At 42.4% G+C, this 20,705-nt stretch overlaps 1 protein-coding gene across 1 annotated transcript; it reads right to left on the reverse strand.

Moving 5' to 3' along the window:
• Positions 1 to 8,851: 8,851 nt before the first annotated feature.
• Positions 8,852 to 19,059, reverse strand: LOC135701888 (uncharacterized). The gene is made up of 4 exons (XM_065222832.1): positions 19,006 to 19,059; positions 9,338 to 9,511; positions 9,086 to 9,205; positions 8,852 to 8,989 (listed from the first exon to the last, which is right to left on the reverse strand). Exons 1-4 carry the CDS (start codon positions 19,057 to 19,059, stop codon positions 8,852 to 8,854), a joined length of 486 nt encoding a protein of 161 aa, XP_065078904.1.
• Between the last annotated feature and the right edge of the window lie 1,646 nt (positions 19,060 to 20,705).

Genomic DNA, 20,705 nt, shown 5'->3' on the forward strand with positions numbered 1-20,705 from the left:
GCACAGCGTAACGAATAGGTAGAAAAATCAGTATTTGCTCCCTCTCGTAAAAAATCCTCTCTCGTTTAGTCACTCTGTTTCGTTTTGATTTTTTTCCACATTTTCATTTCGGTCAAGTTCCCTTTGTCGTTTGCTGTAGTGAATGACTGCAAAAAAAAATCAGTTCTACGGCAGTCACCTCTACCGCAGGTAGTGTTTGCAAACTTTTTTTTTACCCTTCTTACAAAGAAGGGTATAGATATCACTTGAAAAACCGACTATCGATCCGAGGCCCGGAGGGCCGAGTGTCATATACCATTCGACTCAGCTCGACGAGATCGGAACATGTCTGTGTGTGTGTGTGTGTACGTGTGTATGTGTGTATGTGTGTGTGTATGTAACGAAATGAGTGCGCTCACGTTTCTCAGCAACCGCTCAACCGATTTGGACAAACTCGGCGCCAAATGATAGGTCTTGGGGTCCCAAGTTTTGGAATCGGTGAACTGGTTCCGGAGATATGGCCGGAATAAGATCCGGTGAATATGGGTATTCACGGTGGATTTAACGGAAAACGTATCAAACCCATCATATACCATTCGACTCAGCTCGACGAGATCGGAACATGTCTGTGTGTGTGTGTGTGTGTGTGTGTGTGTGTGCGCGCGTGTGTGTGTGTGTGTGTGTGTGTGTGTGTGTGTGTGTGTGTGTGTGTGTGTGTGTGTGTGTGTGTGTGTGTGTGTGTGTGTGTGTGTGTGTGTGTGTGTGTGCGTGTGTGTGTGTGTGTGTGTGTGTGTGTGTGTGTGTGTGTGTGCGTGTGTGTGTGTGTGTGTGTGTGTGTCTGTGTGTGTGTGTGTGTACGTGTGTATGTGCATATGTGTGTATGTGTGTGTGTATGTAACGAAATGAATGCGCTCACGTTTCTCAGCAATCGCTCAACCGATTTGGACAAACTCGGCGCCAAATGATAGGTCTTGGGGTCCCATTGAACGGTTTTGGAATCGGTGGACCGGTTCCGGAGATATGGCCGGAATAAGATCCGGTGAATATGGGCCTTCACGCTGGATTTAACGGAAAACGTATTAAAACCATCATGCGACACATCAAATTACTACAGAATTCAAAAATAAGATCAATGCAAGTCGTGTTAAGTGTTCCAGACCACATTGGACACACTTGGACATGTTCCGGGTACCCCGGGGAAGTTGCTTGAATATGAATTGATAAGGTGATTGGTAGCCTCACCAAATAGACTACACCCGGATATATTCCGGGTACCCCCAGGCAGCGGCGTAGCGTCACTGGATGACACGGGGGTGGGGGGCTTGGTCACTGATAATGACAATAAAATAAATAAACTTGAATAAGTAAGAAGGGTCTGTTCACACCATAGGTGGATAAATTCGGGTTTTTTTTTCCTTTGGTTTGTTTTTTCCTTCGATCTTGTTTTCCGTGCTGAGCACCAATGCTACCGACGTGCCAGGAAGGCAGCTCCCACACCTGGACCCTACACCTATCGACCCATCAACTCATGAACCGGGGACCAACGGCTTTACTTCCCATCCGAAGGAAGGCGTGATCAGAGATGTTATGCCTCAGAACATCCCGGCGGCGCCGACTGGGATTGAACCCAGGCCTGCTGGGGTGAGAGGTAATTACGCTTACCACTACACCACCGGCGCCGTTATTTGCAAACTTAGCAGTGTGGTTTTTAATAAGAAACTGGTAGAAATTGGAAAGAAAATCGCAGGCAAGAGGAAGTTTCGTGATTTGGCGAAGGATTTCGTTGTCCAAAATTACGTGGGTGTGTGGTGTAGGTTGAGTGGTGATGAAAGTTGTAAATATTTCCAGAAGAATTTTGATGCGGGAAATTTTGTGCGTAATTTTCGCAGTACACATTTCGCGTAGGCCAAGGAAAGAGTTTTTTTTAAGGAGGGTGAGGAAGTGGAAGCAAAATCGAAGAAAATGAAAAAAAAAACGTCCGTGGCTATTAATGAACAAATCATTGTCGATTCGTGCGTGAAGCTTGTGGCTGTGAGGAATATGCCTTTGTCTTCGATTGACTGGCCCAAAATGCGTGCGATTCTTGACGCGCTAGCTAGTGCGTTAGGTACCAGTTTTTCATCGGGGAAAACCAAGAAATACATTAACATCGATGCTGATAGAATTCAGAGATGAGAGGAAAGTTAATTTCACTGAAGATCGACTCTGCATCGCGACATGCTCGTCATATTTTGGGGATTAAGGTGCAATTTGAGAATGAAGACCAAATCGTCATAAGAACCCTTGGTAAGAAATATATTTTTGTTCAACCGTAGTCCCTCAACAAATTGGATGGTGTTGTGCTAGTGGTCACCACTATTTCATCGCTGTTTTTCCTGTCTCCGCTGTTTTCCAATTGATTGAAGGAAAGCGCAGAAAAAGCGGTGAGCAGATAGTATCACTCTTAATTATAAATATAAGGTGCGGTTCCATTGCAGCATACCTCACTTCAGCTTTTTTATTAAACTTGTGATGCGTATAACAGAAATTTTTCCAATATTCCGAAGTAGTGCTTCACCCTACAACCTTGTTTCTAAGATCATTCGTTCTCAAGCTATGTACTCTTATAGCATGTGATGTTCTGAAAACCTCGAAAAGTTGAACTGAAATTCGCTGAGATAAACTCTATTTTTTCCTTCCATCTAATATAAACTCTACCCAAGGGCAACATTTTATTAAATTTTGATACTCTGATACCCTTTAGCCCACTCGCAAAGGAAATAAACGTAACATTTCACTAACCACCCTTTATTAGCACAAACCTGTAAGATAATAAAGAAATGACCCCAGTTCGAATTCTTTACCGTTTTTTCCCTCAAATTCGATACATTTTTTACGCTAGAGATTGCTGGTTTGCCTAAACAACAGACAGAAAATGTTCATAAATTATATTTAGCAAATCCACGACTAACCATACAAGGGTGTTTAAAAATATAGATTTTGCTCTACCCTGCTCAATTGATTACAATTTTTGAGTATTCTCCAGAAATTTTAACCCAGTTGGTTGCGATCTCATACTGCTCTTTAATTTTTATAAGGAAATTATTACGAGACGATTTGAGAAAGTTCTATCAAAAAGTAGTCTCCAAATTTTACATAAGAAAAGATAGTAGGCATACCCGTATATCATTTTGGAAAAAGGCTAAAACGAAGAAAATAAATCAAAATCTTTTTTTTTTTCCTTGTAATTGCCATATAAACCTCGAAGAGCTATTGTAGTATGAAATTACAAACCAGTCAGGTCAAACTCAAACGCAAAAGAATAATCTGGACGGACCTGCTTTGGTGGAGGTGGAGCAAAATCTGCAAAATCATTGCAGGGGTTTCTTTCCAAACACTTCTATGGCCACTAGAGGCCCTACGGGCACCAACTCCGGGACAATCCATCGGATGATCACAAAATTATGATAAACAGTCTCCTGCTGTAAATTCATGAATTTTGATACCCATATTGTAGCGGTTTCTTCCCAAACACTTCTATGGCCACTAGAGGCCCTACGGGAACCTGCGCCGGAATGGCCGTTCCGGGGAGAAACCTTAAACTGGTCCTCAAGTAAGCTGAAATTGTTTCTTGAAGGAGATTCTACTTTGATATCGATTCCTTCAAAATTCTAGCAAAAGGCAAGAAAATGCTTAGTTCTGAAACAATCCGGATTTCTTAGAACCAGACTATTCCAAATGGACATTGTTGGCAATGTCCAGAAAGAACACAAATTTCTGAATCCTATGGTGCCAAAAGATTCAAAATCGGTCAAATTTGGCCGTAATAGCAACCAGAGACTTTAAATATTAAAAATTAGATCGATTTGTTTGAAAACAGCCGAGTTATAGCGGTGAATATAAAATATTTCCTACCGCGTCTATCGAGAGACTCGTACAGCATAGCTCACCATTGGAAAAGAGAAATGAAAACAAAATACGCAGAGTACTCCCGGTCATTCTGCAGCTTCAACTTTCAACATGCACGATAAGCGGGAGAATGAATGTATTGAAAAATCGGCTTCCACCGAGCTGCTGCAGCAAACAGCACACAAGCAATCGACAAAAGGCAGAACGACTGCGCCATTTTGCCAGTCAAACCAACGTGCTTGCTTTGCACATTGAATGCAGAAAACGTACGCGATCACGCAGTCACAGTCGATATGCAATCCCCTTTCAAGCCCTGCTCCGGAGTGTTGGGAGGGTTGAACATTTTCGGCACGAAATTGACCTTATTGTCCGCATACCACTTCAGCACGTCCTTGGAGTAGTGGCATGAGGCCAAATCCGGCCAGAAGATTGTTGGGACGTTGTGGGCCTTCAGGAGAGGAAGCAGCCGCTTCTGGAGGCACTCTTTTATGTACACCTGTCCGTTCATCGTGTCCTGGGTCACGAAAGGTGCACTCCGCTTCCCGCACGTGCAGATGGCTTGCCAAACCAGGAATTTCTTCGCAAATTTGGACATCTTCTGAGTGCGGACATGCTCCGGAACGCTGAACTTATCCTTGGCCGTGAAAAACAGGTTGCCGGGGATCTGTTTCAAGTCGGCCTTCACATATGTTTCGTCGTCCATGATGCAGCATTCAACTTTCGTCAGCATGTTGAGGTACAACTTCCTGGCACGGGTTTTGGCGGACTTGTTCTGCTTCTCGTCGCGATTAGGGGCCTTTTGTACCTTGAACGTTCGAAGCCCAGCCTTAGTTTTGGCCTTCTGGACAAAACTTCGGCTTAGGTGCAGCTTCTTAGCCACATCCCTAACGGAGGCGTTCGGATTTCGGTTGAAGGCCCCAACTACGCGGTTGTGATTTTTGGTGTTGTACGGAATACTTTTTCCTTCACTTCTGGGCTTCCGATCGGTGATCAACCGTTCCTCGAACCGCTTAATCACTCGCGACACCGTGGAATTCGCGATTCCCAACGTTTTAGCGATGGAACGATGCGAGAGATCCTTGTTCTCGTGATGAATGCCCAAGATTTTATCACGCACGAGCTGTTCTTTCGACTCCATTTCCGCGAGTTTTGATCACAGGACTTTAAAACTTGCAGGATGTAAATAATGCACTATGAACTAAATCCACCCAAATTTTCATTAAATTCTACCCAACGGTTAAAAAGTTAGAGCAATTTCATAGTGTGGCAATTTCATCGTGGACACCCTTTAAGTGTGGGTAGTGCTTAATAGGCCGGAAATGGGGTAGTTAACCCTATGCATTCAACGCAAAAACAAATACAGTTTATTACTAGAATTAAAATCAACTTTGTTTTACGTATCTATACTAAGCCTAAACTCTATTCTATCGATTGCTTCAAAGGGTTGCGAAGGGTTTCTACCAAGCTTGTAAGGTGTTCGGTAATCAAAAATTACCACAAATTTTTAAAATAATTACTGAATTTTTAATTGCTCAGTAATGTCAATGTAATCAAAATAATTGTGGGTAATTTATGGGTAATTTCAGTAATTCCTACTGCTTGGAAAATTATTTTGTCATTTTAAAGATAAAAAAAAACAGTTATTTGAGTAATATACTTAAATATTTGTACCACGGAATTATCATATTCTTTATTATTCTATGTAAATTTTATTATTTTGTTGCTTCAGCTATATTTCATTATTAAATAAGTGGAAATAGAATAAAGATATTTAATAAAATGAACATTATGCAACCCTTGATGCAACCAAATCAAAGCGACTTTTTCATATTAGGGGGGATCCATGTAATGTGTCACGCTAAATTGTAAAGGAAAAATACATTTTTCCTATATCTAATGCATTGCTTGTCTCAAAATCATAACCCCCCCCCCTCCCCTCCCCCTCGCCATCATCCCGTAGCACGATAATCGAGATTTGATTGCCAATTATGATGCATCAGCGCGCGTAAATGTCCAAATCCAAATCCAAATCAAAACAAAAGCATCAGCCGAGTCTTGCTATATTGAAATACAGTATTTACAGTTGAACTTCTTTTAACTCAGTTTGAAATATGAGTTTAACAAAATTCCAGTTTTGTTTTTTGCTGTGCATTATTATTATTATTATTAATCGAGCTTGGATGTCATCGCATTTCTCTATCAATTCCATCTTTGGAAGCATTGGTAATCATTGAATAATTGAGTTATTCCTAAAATTATTCAATTCGTAATAATTTCGATAATTAAAGTAATTTCAAAGCAATAAAGTAATTTTAATTAATTGAAAAATAATCCAAGTAATTTTCGGTAATCTGACTGGCACTGACCGGTAATTAACGCTGGTAGACGCCCCTCGTATTGGTGCGCTGTATGAAACTGCGTTAGAGAAAATCCATCAACTCACGTCACGACACTTGACTGTCTATAGTCACTGTCACTTTTTTTATTATTAGAGAGATTTTTAGCCGTTGGCTAGTTTATCTCTAAAAAATAGGAGGGCCCAGAGGGGGGGGTGCTGCCTGAAAATGTTGGTACGGAGTTGGCTTACAATTCACATGTACTCAAAAAGAAGCAATTAAAACAGATTCCAGTAAAAAGACTAACAATACAGGCAACCAGAAACAAAAACACAATTTGCTACATCAAAGTTATGCAGGGTTTTGAAAAATATCGGAGCTCCACCGTAAGAGGGGTAATCCTCCGTCGTATAGCCCAGCGTCCTTGAGGAAATAAATAACTGTCGCTAAAGTGGAAGGTTCGTCGCCCTGTATGTCCCTAATGCTGTTGGGAAGTGCATACTGCTCCCGTAGTTGTTGGTATTGCGGGCACAGGCATACGATGTGTTCCACCGATGCAGTGGTTCCACAAACGTAGCACATTCTGTGGAACTGCGTCCCACCAAAACTATGTGAGATCCTTGTATGGCCTGTCCTAAGACGAAAAACCACCTTCTGGTCCCGTATTTTCGACATATCCATCCACTTGCTCGTCGTTCCTTTGATTCTTCGGATGAAGAAGTATTGGGATTGGCACCACTCTGCTTCCCAGGCTTCCCACATTTTGCTGATTATCCATCGCTTTAAGTCTTTTAGTGGCACTTTATCGGAGTAACGGGGGCCAGCTGGTCCAGACCCTGCCAGGCTGTCGGCTTCGCTATTTGCTGAGATACCGCAGTGCCCACCGTGTTTGGAGGTGTGGCCTCCATAATAGCCTGTATCCAGGGGTGAGTCAGGGTCTCAGATGTAAGGGCTTGTATCACGCTGTACGAATCGGATAGCACCAGTATGGGCCGGTCCGAGGGTGTTGTAACGGCAACAAAGATGGCCGCAGTTTCGGCATTGTGGCGGTAGGCTGCTACTCATTCGGTGCTGAAATTCCGGCCACTCCAATTCTGACCCTGGCTCGGAAAAGTGATCCGTCCGTGTATATGTGGGCATGGGTTGGGTAGTCCGAGCCTAGCAGTTTGGCTACTGCTCTCCTCAGCGCTGCAGAGTTATCTCCTGCCTTGAACCTGCTCTTTATTCGACTCTCAATTTTTGGTGGAGGTATGCGCCAACTTTTGTTTCCGTACCAGTGGGGGGAGCTCCGAATTGGCAGTCATGCGGAGAAGTTTGTTCCCCTCATCGAGGAGTAAGATCCTGTCATTTCCGGAGGTCATTGCTGTCAAAGCAGCGGCTCTCGTTGCAATTGCTGCGGTTATACGATGGCGGAAGGGCAGAATACCCGCTTCGATGCATGCGGCATCGGCGGGCGTTGACAGGAGAAGACCGGAGACAATCCGAACGTAGGTGTTGAACGTTGGTGCTAGTATCTGCACGAGCTTTTCGGTGGCGGTGAACGTCATCTCAAGACCGTACAGTGGGCGACTATCGATGACGGCTCTTGCAACCCGGAAACGAGTGTTGCGATTGTTAGACCAGTGGAGAGATGGTGCGAATCAAGTAGTCTTCTTCAGTGGTATGGGCTGGCTTTGCACTTTGATAGGTGGCCCTCTGACACGGTGCCGGGATGGACACACGTGGCACCTGACGCTTTTGGTGACCGAAAGCTGGAAACCTACCGCGCTGGCCCACCTGGATACAGCGGATACTGCTGCCTGGGTCTTGATCCTGTTACGTGCTGCTATTGGGCCGGTAATTACGATAAGTACATCGTCAGCATACACGAAAATGTAAACATTTTTCCGCAGTCCTCCCAAAACTCCGTTCATGGCCGCAAAGAAGAGGGTAGTGGCGATAACTGAACCTTGTGGGACGCCCGTATCTTCTCTGAAAATCTGGGACCTCGTATTGCCAACTCTGGGACCTCGTGTTGCCAACTGCGACTCTGAAAGAACAATCGGTCAGGAAATTTTTGATGAAGTGGACCATGGGTCCACACAGCCCCCAGTTGACAAGCTGCTTTAAGACGAGGGGCGTTCACGTCCTGTTGAAGGCCTGCGATATATCCAGCGAGACGATCTCGGTGTGGAGCCCGCTATCTTTGGCACTCTTGAGGACCTCCCCTAATGTCACTGTCACTGGAAAATTGAATGAAACGGACAGTGTGTGTTCTATCACGCAGACAAAAAAAAACTCAGTTTTTCTGACCACAAAAATAAACTAGGTTGATTCAAACGTATTTTATGTTAAAATTCATGTGACATTACTGTTTAAAATAAAAATCGTTTAACGTTTATTTTAAACATATTCATGTTGAAAATAAATGTGAATATTTTTGTTCGATTTGACAACTTTGTAAACAAAAATATATATGTTTTTATTTTAAACGTGAATTTCGAGTTTATTTTAAACGTATTTTATGTTTATGTTTATTATTATAAATTATTTTTGAACGAGTGATAAAACAAATAAAAGTGCACGATTAGGTTAAATCTGCTTGGTGTTTTCGATGCATTTAAACTGGGGTTTTAATACGCAACAGACACTAAGATGATTCAAACTAATCATGTGCTTTTATTTGTATTATCGCCATCACATGATCTGGATGCAATCACATCCGTATTCAGAAGCGATGTGATAGCACTCACCTCCCCATTGTCCGTCATTCCATGGACAAACTTAACAATACTCTGGGGCTTTTTCTGTCCATAACTCCAAACGATGAGTCCCATGGACACCAAATGTTCGTTACCGATAAACTTGACACACCAAAGTTATCCGAGCAGGGAAGTAAATGCATCAATGCTGGTAGCCGGTGTTTGTCGACCGTGTAAGGTCTCCATGAAAAACATCTCATTCAGGGACCAGTCCTTCACCGTCCTATCTTTCGGACACGAATATAACTGATGGATATTGTTCTGGAAATCCACCCTGGTAACAACGTTTGACTGTCCACAGTATTCACCAGCTTAAGTGTCCGTCCAGCTCTTGGTTTTATCGGCCCCTAAGCAAAATTTCAGATCCTGAGAAGAGGCCAGCGAAAGAACTACCGTCTTCTGCGCCTTTGTCACGGCCAACCGTTCTTGCATGGCCAGGTCCCACTGGACAATGATCCCATTATTATTCACCACGTACAGAAACCGATCATCGTGAGTAGAGCACAGACACGTCGGTGACAAATGTTGGCAAATACGATTGATTTTTATAGTGTTGAAATAAACATCCTTTTTAATTTAATTCAAACATAAATATTTAAGTTTGAAACATGTTTTCAATAAATTTTGAATAATTCATATTTTTAGAGTGTAAACATTCATATTTTAGATTTCAATGAACAAAATTAGTATTCGTGATAAGGTTCTGCACCGCCGGAGTTAACCTCAATCTGATGACAGCTCAGTGGTACTGTTTACGTTGACTTAGTCGATTTTTCATGGGGAGATTGTCTCGATAATTTTTCAAACTTCAGTGAGATCTAAACCACACTTCTGCAATATCCGCGAGCAACATCCTTTCACCACGCATTTACTCGACAATTTTCAAATTAAAATTCGGAAATTTTAAAATTATTATGTTTTATATCTACTAAGTGCCACTGAACTGCCAAAAAGGTTCAGCTGATTAACACTGAGTTCATTTGTGACGTCATGCTGCAGTACCTAATTCCATCTTTTATTCGAGAACACCCAACACCAGATGCAGTTTTAGAGCTGAACGAAGCAGCAATTTTCGCCGTTTTGTACCTGAATAAGAGTCGTAAAAATGTGGAAAAAATCGAGACAAAAATTTCATATGTACATTGAGATGTTGCTCATATTAGAAATTAATTAATTAATTTAGCTTTATTTAGGAGGCTTTCAGCCTTAGGCTGGTTCGCCTCCGAGTCATATTAGAAAACAAATTCCTGCAAAAGCTCGTAAAGTTTTACTCAGTCTATGAGTTAACTACTTTTTCAAGAATATGAGTGAACTAATCTTAAATTTGAGTCGACCTTATTTTTCGTGTAATCGTAATTTATCATTTTATAAATTGCTTTTAACGTATGCGGCGTGAATGGATGCTTCCCCAACTCCAATAAGGCTCAATTAGTGAAAAGCAGATATTTTTTGCTCGAACATGACTTTTACTGACATTTCAAATTTCGCATCGATTTCATGACCACACCCTCATCCCCGTAACACGCAAAACTTCTGCTAATTGTATGCAGCCCAATTACAGACATTTCTGAAATTCAAAGACATTTTTCGCAGACTTCTGAAAAAGAAAATCTGGCATCTCTGCTCCACAGTATGTATGAATCGCTCAAAAGTTTGAGGTCACCCTCAAAACAAAACCTGGAAATGTTTTTTGATCATACCTTTGCAATTTTCGATTCCAAATTTAAATATGTGGTAAGTGACTTAACACTCACTTTTTTTAACCAATCATGTTTGTATTACTTCATGCGTGAAGTTAAGGATTTATATAGTAGGAGATGCTTAACGACAAGTGGTCATTTTAAACGATCGATGAAGAGATGAAAGTATAGAGTTGATAGTTCCGTTAGAGTACGGCAGTGTGAAAATTGTATTCTTCTTATTCTTCTTCTTCTTCTTCTTCTTCTTCTTCTTCTCCGCATTTCAAGCTTATTGCATATCGCATATTAGCTTATTGCATGCTCTCAACTTAGTGTTTTGTATGCACTTCCACAGTTGAGAGCTTTCGATGCCTGTACCATTTTTGCATTGGTAAAATTTTGCCGCCAATCTCAATCATACTTCTATGATCAGGGAAGTCGCGAAATTTTTCAACCCGAAAAATACCCAGACCGGTCCAGGAATCGAACCCAGCCACCTCCAGCATGGCATTGTTTTGTAGCTGCGCCTTTACTGACTGAGCTAAGGGAGGCCCCAGAATTGTATATAGACAGTAAAAAGCGAGCTAAAGTCAATTTTGAGGAAGGCACGAATTGGGTTAATCATCTCCTTTACCAAACTGCCCTTTTTGGGGAGGGATGGTGAAGGGTATCTTCCCCCGACACTACTGGCAAAAGAGATGATCCCCGACTTGCTTACTTACCTTCGATATTCGGAAATAGTTATATTGATTGTTTCACGCTCAAGTCGTCATCTGACGTAAGCATCGCAAAAATTGAAGGTTTGTGGGGCATGTATATGAATGTAAAAGGATGACCTCAAATCGTTGCATTTTCTCAATCAAACAACATATTCTATTAAGGAAATAAAAATGATATAACATCTATTTTACCGGAAGCACAGTGTTCAGAGTGTTAAAGCCATCAATAAACTTACAATACGAAAATTGAAAAATAAATTCTGAATTCAAAAGTGTTTCTAAAACCACAGGAAGAAAGGATTTTGACTCCAAATCAACCGTTTTAAAGTGTTTTTTTTTCTTGTTTCTGCGTTTCCCGGTCTTGATTAAATTGCCTTTTTTAAATGCATCAAAATGTGTAATGTACATATGTTTTAAGGAAATTTTTAATATTTTGTGCTGAATAAACTTGCCATATTCGAAACCATTAAATCCAAAGTAAAATGATTGAATCACTCCTTACTGGCGGGTACCATGTCCTAGCAAACGATAGAAAGCTGATAAATTATTACTGTGCCAAGCGGGCAGCTGTCTGACTGGTCCAGCACTCCGTGATGCTGAACCCAAAGATGACATTTTCTTTGCACCCATCAAAAGTATAGACTGCCTGACTTCAACTCTTGAGCATGTCCAATGGTGGCTACAAAAGAAATGGAAGTACATTTCGCTGACTGTCGCGCGCGATAAGTGTTGTGAAATGTTCCTCCTTTCTCAGTGGTAACTTTATACTGCACAGGACGTAAAACTTTGACAACTGCACGTTCATTTATATGTCTGGCTCCGCTAATAGGTAGAGCTTTGTAAGGAGCTCCGTGAGAGTAATGGTTAAAAGACGGTAGAGAAAAAAAAACCAAACGTTGCATGCAGTGCTGCTAGCTGCCGGTGGATTTTTCGTAGTATTTGGTCAACATTTTGTTAAATTGAGATAATTGATTAAACTCATACAATGATCACAAAAAAAAAAACTAGAAAAGCGTGTTATAAGATAGCATTGATGGCAACACTGCATTTGTATCTATGCAACTATTCACCGAAATGATTTATGAGTCCACCTTTGTTGCATTGCACACATTATCTCCCCGATGGGAAAGTATACTTCATCGCATTTTGTAAAGCTTCACATAAAGGAAAATACATTAAGATATATTTTATGGATGGAAACTCAAAAGAATACTTCCAAGATCCTTTAAAATTTCATCAGGATCATTCATTTAAATTAGGTAAACTTGTAGTGCCAATCGCCCGCTCCAGAAAAGCTCCCACAAACATCCCACAGTCAAAACCTCAAATCTGTTCACCCCTTATCCCCTTGAATGGAAGAGATTTCAAAATTATTCCCTTAATCACTACCCCGGATGGCAATAAAACTGGAAAAAGGAGCACATCACATATCTCTTTTTCCGTTCCAATGGATTCTGAAAATCACCACTTAAAACTAATGGATTAAAATAAATCCCCCACTTTTTCGACAATCATCGTATAGCTTTCTCTTCTCCTGCTAGCGACTATGAGAGGTTGGTAGTTTTCTTCGAAACCCAAAGTCCCCTCTCTCGCTCCACTGCAGGGCAATGATGGGTTTCTGCAGCTCCAGCTTGCGATAGTCTTCTTTTCTGCCGGAAGTTGCCGGGATGTGTAGAAATGCTTTACGTTTCTGGCGAGACACACAGCAGAACTTTGTAGACATCTTCCGGGCCGATGCGTATGTGAGACATGCCTCCGCGCTGGTGTAGAACAAACCAAGACACATATATCTTATTGGCATTTTACAAATGGTTCATTGCTTTTTTGGGGGAGATGGTTGGTTTTTTTCTTCTTCTTTATAATGGCAGGATAACTCTTTTGGGTTTGATGGGAGTTTTTCGATGATGTCGTCATTTGTATCAACTTTGCATTTTTAACATTGTACGTACATATTTTGGAAACTGCACAATTGATAATCCTATGTACGGAGCTGGTGAAGGGCAGCCGTTTCACACCAAATGACGAATCGGTTTGCTGCAATCTTCTTCGATTGGCGTGAAAATTTGCATAATTGTTTGATATGGTCAATCATTTTCATATGAGTTTAAATTCGGCCATAGAATCTAGCACAAAAAAAAACATTAAAAAAGTGGATTCCTTATTTTCAACAAATTATAAATCGTAAAAGTAATTTCCAATCGAAATGACATCTGTCACAAAATTGTATATATTATATAAGTTAAATACGAACCTTCCCCGGACTTATCCTCTGGAGGGCCGCCTGACGCAGCTAAAGGAGTATGCGCCCGCATCGAGATAGCGCAGTCAGCACCAACGCAGCAGGATGACATCGGACACCTTGCCAGACCCAGGAATTCCAGCCAGTCGGACAACGTGACGATCGGACCATCGTTGCTAGGTGCCAAGTTAGCACTTTAAGGGCAAAAGGCAGGGCAGTTAGGTCTTTGATTAAAACTGAATAAATCACTTCGTATCCAGTAGTCAGACCGTGTAGTTCGTGTGTTCTTTTTTTTTTAAAAGTACCTCCCGATAGATGAAAACTTAAGTTATATACAGGGTGTTTGATTGCGGGTTTTATACATTTTTAGGGTAGATAGGGCTCCCACAGTAATGAAAAAAAAATCTCAATTTAACATATGGTTGGAAATGACAGCTAATTCATTGTTCATGTTTTTGCTAATATCCAAATTTGGTGAACTATATTTTATCAAATTTAATCTTTTTTTTTCTGGTTTAGACATGTAAAATTAAATGTCTTATCTATCAAAGCTTACGTGAGAGGAACTCGATTGAAGTTAATTATGATAAATCAAAATTGAAAAATATGTTCAAAGTATCAACAAAGCTGATCAAATAACGTACATTTAAGTTTTTTTAAGATGAGCATTTTGATTACTGTTTATTTATTTGTCTTACAAAACATTCTTTGCTGGTAATCTTGTAGGTTGTATGTTTTTTTCTTATTTATTGATTTAAAACACAAAGGAAAACATGTGATGTTTTCTCAAATTGCGCTATGGGCACCGTATTAGTTCGTACGTTTGGCTGTTGCTGTCCAATACGCGCACGGAAATTGGTTAGAATAGTATTGTAAAGGCTGAGATACATTCTTAACTTTCGATTACCTCGCAGGTCAGCTGTGGTGCTATTTAAGTGGAGGAGTGCGTAGCTCAGCTACTTTTGCATGCTGCTGTGAAGCGTTTAGCATCCACGCCTCTGGCCAGTCTTTAGACCAAGCAAGGCAGAGCACCGGCTAGTGAATGAAAATAATTCAATAATACATTATTTTATCATTTTTGTTTACAAAATTTGACAAAATAAGGTTACCAATATCTCAAGTCCCATAAAACATATAACTGTTTTATGTCTGAGCTCTCATAAGTCATCAAAGTCCCAGAAATTTTTACGATCCATTATAAAATCGAACACTACTCGGACCAAAGCGATCGTTCTGAATGGATCTTTTGGCCGACTAGTGAAAAATGGGAGGAAGAACAAAAAATAACAAACATCTAAGGAATTTGGAACACAGAAAATATGCGACTCACCACCAGTCCGACCTTTGCTGCTTCGTGTTTCAGGCGGGTGTATAGTTCTGCCACCGTTCCAAATGTTCTTGCGATAATGTCCATGTCGTCCGCAAAGCATACAAATTGACCGGATTTCGTGAAAATCGTACCCCGGCTGTTTAGCCCGGCTCGTCGCATTACACCTTCTAGAGCAATGTTGAAGAGTAGGCATGAGAGTCCGTCACCTTGTCGCAGTCCCCGGCGAGATTCGAATGAACTGGATAGTTTCCCGAAACCCTTACGCAGTTTTGCACACCGTCCATCGTTGCTTTGATCAGTCTGATCAGCTTCCCAGGAAAGCCGTTCTCGTCCATGATTTTCCATATCTCTGTGCGGTCGATACTGTCGTATGCCGCCTTAAAGTCGATGAACAAATGATGCGTTGGGAACTGGTATTCACGGCATTTCTGGAGGATTTGCCGTACGGTGAAGATCTGGTCCGTTTTCGATCGGCCGTCAATGAAGCCGGCTTGATAACTTCCCACGAACTCGGTCATTTTAGGTGATAGACGACGGAAGATGATCTGAGATAGCACTTTGTAGGCGGCATTCAAAATGGTGATCGCTCTGAAGTTCTCACATTCCAAATGGTCGCCTTTCTTGTGAATGGGGCAGATTACTCCCTCCTTCCACTCCTCCGGTAGCTGTTCTGTTTCCCAGATCCTGACTATCATCCGGTGCAGGCAGGTTGCCAACTTTTCTGGGCCCATCTTGATGAGTTTGGCTGCGATACCATCCTTACCAGCTGCTTTGTTGTTTTTGAGCTGCTGAATGGAGTCCTTAACTTCCCTCAGCGTGGGAGTTGGGTCAGTTCTGTCCTCTGCTGCACTGACGTAGTCGTTTCCTCCATTGCGCTGGTCTCCCGTGCCTACGTTCTCCTCGCCATTCAGGTGCGCATCGAAGTGCTGCTTCCACCTTTCAATCACCTCACGTCCGTCCGTCAAGAGGCTTCCGTCCTTATCCTAGCACATTTCGGCTCGTGGCACGAATCCGTTACGGGATGGGTTGAGCTTCTGGTAGAACTTCCGTGTTTCTTGGGAACGTGCCAGCAGTTCCATTTCCTCGCACTCTGCTTCTTCCAGGCGGCGTTTTTTCTCCCGAAAGATGCGGGTTTGCTGTTTCCGCTTCTGTTTATACCGTTCCACGTTCTGTCGGGTTCCATGCTGCAGCATTACCGCCCGCGCTGCGTTCTTCTCCTCCAAAATCGCTATGCACTCCTCGTCGAACCATTCATTCTGTCGATTACTTTCCACGTACCCGATAGTGCTCTCGGCTGCGTCGGTGATGGCTGCTTTTACTGTACTCTAGCAGTCCTCTAGAGGGGGCACATCGAGTTCGCCCTCCTCTGGCAACGCTGCCTCGAGATTCTGCGCGTATGCTAAGGCGACATCCTGTTGCTTCAGTCGCTCTAGGTTGTACCGTGGCGGGCGTCGGTACCGTACATTGTTGATGACGGAAAGTTTTGGGCGCAGTTTGACCATCACCAGGTAGTGGTCAGAGTCGATGTTAGCGCCACGATAGGTCCTGACGTCGATAATGTCGGAGAAGTGCCGTCCATCAATCAGAACGTGGCCGATTTGTGATTCCGTCTGCTGTGGTGATCTCCAGGTGTAACGATAGGGGAGGTGGTGTTGGAAGAAGGTGCTACGTATGGCCATGTTCTTGGAGGCGGTGAAATCGATGAGTCGTAGGCCGTTCCCGTTTGTCAGCTGGTGGGCGCTGAACTTTCCAATCGTTGGTCTGAATTCCTCCTCCTGGCCTACCTGAGCGTTTAGGTCTCCTATGATGATCTTGACGTCGTGGCTTGGGCAGCGATCGTACTCGCGGTCGAGCTGCGCGTAAAATGCGTCCTTGTCATCATCAGTGCTTCCGGAGTGAGGGCTGTGCACGTTGATTATGCTAAAGTTGAAGAATCGGCCCTTGATCCTCAACCTGCACATTCTTTCGTCGATCGGCCACCAACCGATCACGCGCTTCTGCATTTCGCCCATCACGATGAAAGCTGTGCCCAGCTCGCGTGTGTTGCCGCAACGCTGGTAGACGGTATGATTACCTCTGAACGTTCGCACCATGGATCCTGTCCAACACACCTCCTGCAGCGCTACGATGCCGAATCCGCGGTCCTTCAGTAGATTGGCGAGTATTCGGGTGCTCCCGATGAAATTGAGAGATCGACAGTTCCACGTGCCGAGTTTCCAATCGCAAGTCCTATTTCGTCGCTGGGGTCGTTGCCGTTGGTCTCGGTTCGTATTCCTCTGTTGCTGATTTTCCTTTGCAATGCTTTTTTTACGGCTGGCTCGCAGGGCCTGACACCAACTCCCTAACTTTCCGGAGGACCAGGGTGCACAGTTCTGCTTAGAGTCCTTCACTGGCACTCGGACGTAGATCAGCCGCCCCTAACATGGGAACAGACGCTGTTGTGAGCCGCTCCTCCTGGAGAACAGACGCATATCATAACTGGCAACCATTAAATATGTCTGATGATTGATGAATTAAAAAAAAAATCATATGGAAAACACAGAATTTAAATGAAGCATGTTGAAATATTGTGAAGTTCACAAGTAAAGATAAACGGCGCCGGTGGTGTAGTGGTAAGCGTGATTACCTCTCACTCCAGCAGGCCTGGGTTCAATCCCAGTCGGCGCCACCGGGATGTTCTGAGGCATAACATCTTTGATCACGCCTTCCTTCGGATGGGAAGTAAAGCCGTTGGCCCCCGGCTCATGAGTTGATAGGTTGATAAGTAGGGTCCAGGTGTGAGAGCTGCCTTCCTGGCACTTCGGTAGCATTGGTACTCAGCACGGAAAACAAGATCGACGGAAAAAACAAACCAAAGGAAAAAAAAAACAAAAAAACAAATAAAGATTGTACTCGAAAATAAATGTAACACTTTCTTTTGTGTATAATTTTTTCTTTCATGGGTAAAAAATGATGAAATTTTGAGTGAAACTAGTTTAGAGTGTAATGTTTACATGTGCAAAATTTCGTCACAATCTGTCAAGTGGTTATCGAGATGGCTTCCAAGCAAAAAGTGCTTCGACCAAAAAATATGGTATAGCGGTCCTGGAAAATCCAGTCCAGTGGATCGTGATACAGTTTGGAATCGATAATTCGACCATGTTCCGTGTGGTAAAATCGTTCAAAGAGACCCAAGTGAGAAAAGAAAATCGAAAACGACCGACCCAGTGAACGTAAGGAAGGTGAGGGGTTACTTCAAACGCAATCTGAACCTTTAGATTCGGGACGTGGCCAAGAAGGTCAATTCTTCCGTCTGGTTCGTCTAGCAGACAATGAAACGGGCCGGACTTCATGTCTTCAAGGTAAGGAAGGCGCCTAACTGAAGCGATAAACAGAATGCGGTGGCCAAATCCCACGACAGGAAGCTGTACCGCGAGTGGTTGGTGCAGCCGAAATGCATCGTAATGGACGACGAGACGTACATTAAAGTGGACGCCAAGTAGATCCCCGGCCTGGAGTTTTTCGTCGGCAAGTCCCGCCTGGATGTTCCGGAGAAGTACCGGAAGAAGAAAGTCGAAAAATGTGCCAAAAAGTACTTAGTGTGGCAGACGATCTGTGGGTACATCTATTATTATTATTTTATATATATAAAAATGAATTTCTGTCTGTCTGTCTGTCTGTCTGTCTGTCTGTCTGTCTGTCTGTCTGTCTGTCTGTCTGTCTGTCTGTCTGTCTGACCCTTATAGACTCGGAAACTACTGAACCGATTGGTGTGAAAATTTGTATACAGGGGTTTTTGGGGCCGTGGAAGGTTCTTATGATGGTTCGAGACCCCTCCCCCTTCTGTAAGGGGGGGCTCCCATACAAATGAAACAGAAATTTCTGCATAACTCGAGAACTAATCAAGCAAATAGAACCAAATTAGGCATGTGGGGGTATAAGGAGATAATCATAGGGGGTAGCCCCTTAGATAATAGGGGGGGGGGGAGCTACGTACAATATAGCATGCTTTTTTTTAAATCGGCGCATAAACTCAAGCTAATATTGAATCCCGAGCAAGACCGGGCACACTCAGCTAGTAATGTATAAAGAAGAATGCCTCCAGAAGCGCCTGCCGGGCCTTCCTCCGGTTTCACGAAGGTGGCACTCGGTTTGGCCGGATCTGGCATCGTGTCATTACGCCCAACCAGTGATGGAGTGGTACGAAGCCAACGATGTTCTTTTTGTGCCGAAGGAGGCAAATTCGCCAAACTCGCAAGAAATTTGATCAATAGAAAAATTCTGGGCGATTATGAAGGGCAAGCTCCGGAAAACAGGGAAGGTCTGCAAAAACGACAAGGATTTGGAGAAAGAGTGGATGAAAGTGTGTAAGAAAGTTGGCGCAAAAATATCCAAGAGGCATGATTTGATATAAAGGGTGTCCCACATCAAATTGCATCACGGAAAAAAACGCTTTTGAAAATTACCTAGGTGAACGAACCTTTTCAAACTTTCAGACAATAAAATATAACCCATTAGTAAGCTTTTGGCATATTTATTTCATTCAACTTCAATATCATAACCGAACGCTCGCACCTTACGCTTAACTCCACTCATTAGGCTACGTACAACATCTGGTTGGAGCTTCTTCTGATGATGATGATAGTGGTTTACCACCCATTGTAGCACGGAAACTAATTCCGACAGTAGTGGGCTCTCTGTTTGTATTGATCAAGCTTAATAACCTCTGATTGTCCTCAACATGTCGCTGTATAAAGGGCAAAAAACGAATTGGGTAGATCGATAGGCAAAGTCGCCTATACGCATCTAAGCATCCAAATCGCTTCAATCTGGTACCCTGTTGGACCGTCCCATTCCTTTTATATATGTTTTTCAATGTATATACGAGTTGATTGGGAAGGGGCTCATGGTCATCTTCTTCTTCTTCAGGTTCACTCATCATCCGGAATAAAGGCTCGGTGCGGTTAGTTATATCAAAAGTGTTACATGCAAACGAAAAAGAGATAGGGAAGAGCGCTACTTCATCGTAATCGCCCATTTCCGTTCTATCGAGCAGAAATCATCGATAACATCAATGGTTTCACCGTGCACAAAACAATAATACGTTTGTTCCGATCCGTTAGTTCATAAGCCACAACATAAAGCCTATTACAGCGCATTGTATGAATATTTACACTCATTGTTCTCAAAACAAAAGAAGCGCTCCTAGCGAATCACCTTTTTCTACGTTTATCCGTAGGACGAAGAAAATCTAATGCCGTTTCAATGCGTTAGGATGGAATTGAAACTTGTAGGACGGATTTAGAATCAAGAAGTAGTGTTAGATTTTTAATAATATCTCCACATTGTTTGATTCTTTAACAAATCCAAGGTGAGTATGGAAAAGTGAATAAATTTAGAAGTTATCTTTGATGAAAACATTCCATGTTTTGTTCAAACCCTTTCGAAAAAGAGAGGTAAAGTGCGGGATGTGCTTAGTAGGACGGAAATTAGATCAAAAACCCTATAACAAGGATTAGTTTTTTAAAAGTAATCTAACCATATCTCAGTGACATTGTCACACTCTGACCCTACATTAAAAGTTATTTTATGATTGTATGGTTACTTTGGTACTCACATGAAATGTTCTGCAAGTACCACAAGTTCAACAACGCCCAACTATGGAGAGCTCAATGTTAATAACATTTACTCTTTGAATCCGTGTAAACCAACATGATAATCTTCTAAGAAACACCTAATAATGTATAGAGATAAAGCTCAAAAATTCAGTTTTAACTGATATTATCACCCATATGCCCGTCCACGCCCGATATCC

This window comes from Ochlerotatus camptorhynchus, unplaced genomic scaffold, assembly GCF_037179485.1.
Source record: "Ochlerotatus camptorhynchus isolate MF236.1 unplaced genomic scaffold, CSIRO-AGI_Acam_v1.1 ptg000178l, whole genome shotgun sequence".
Classification (NCBI taxonomy): domain Eukaryota; kingdom Metazoa; phylum Arthropoda; class Insecta; order Diptera; family Culicidae; genus Ochlerotatus; species Ochlerotatus camptorhynchus.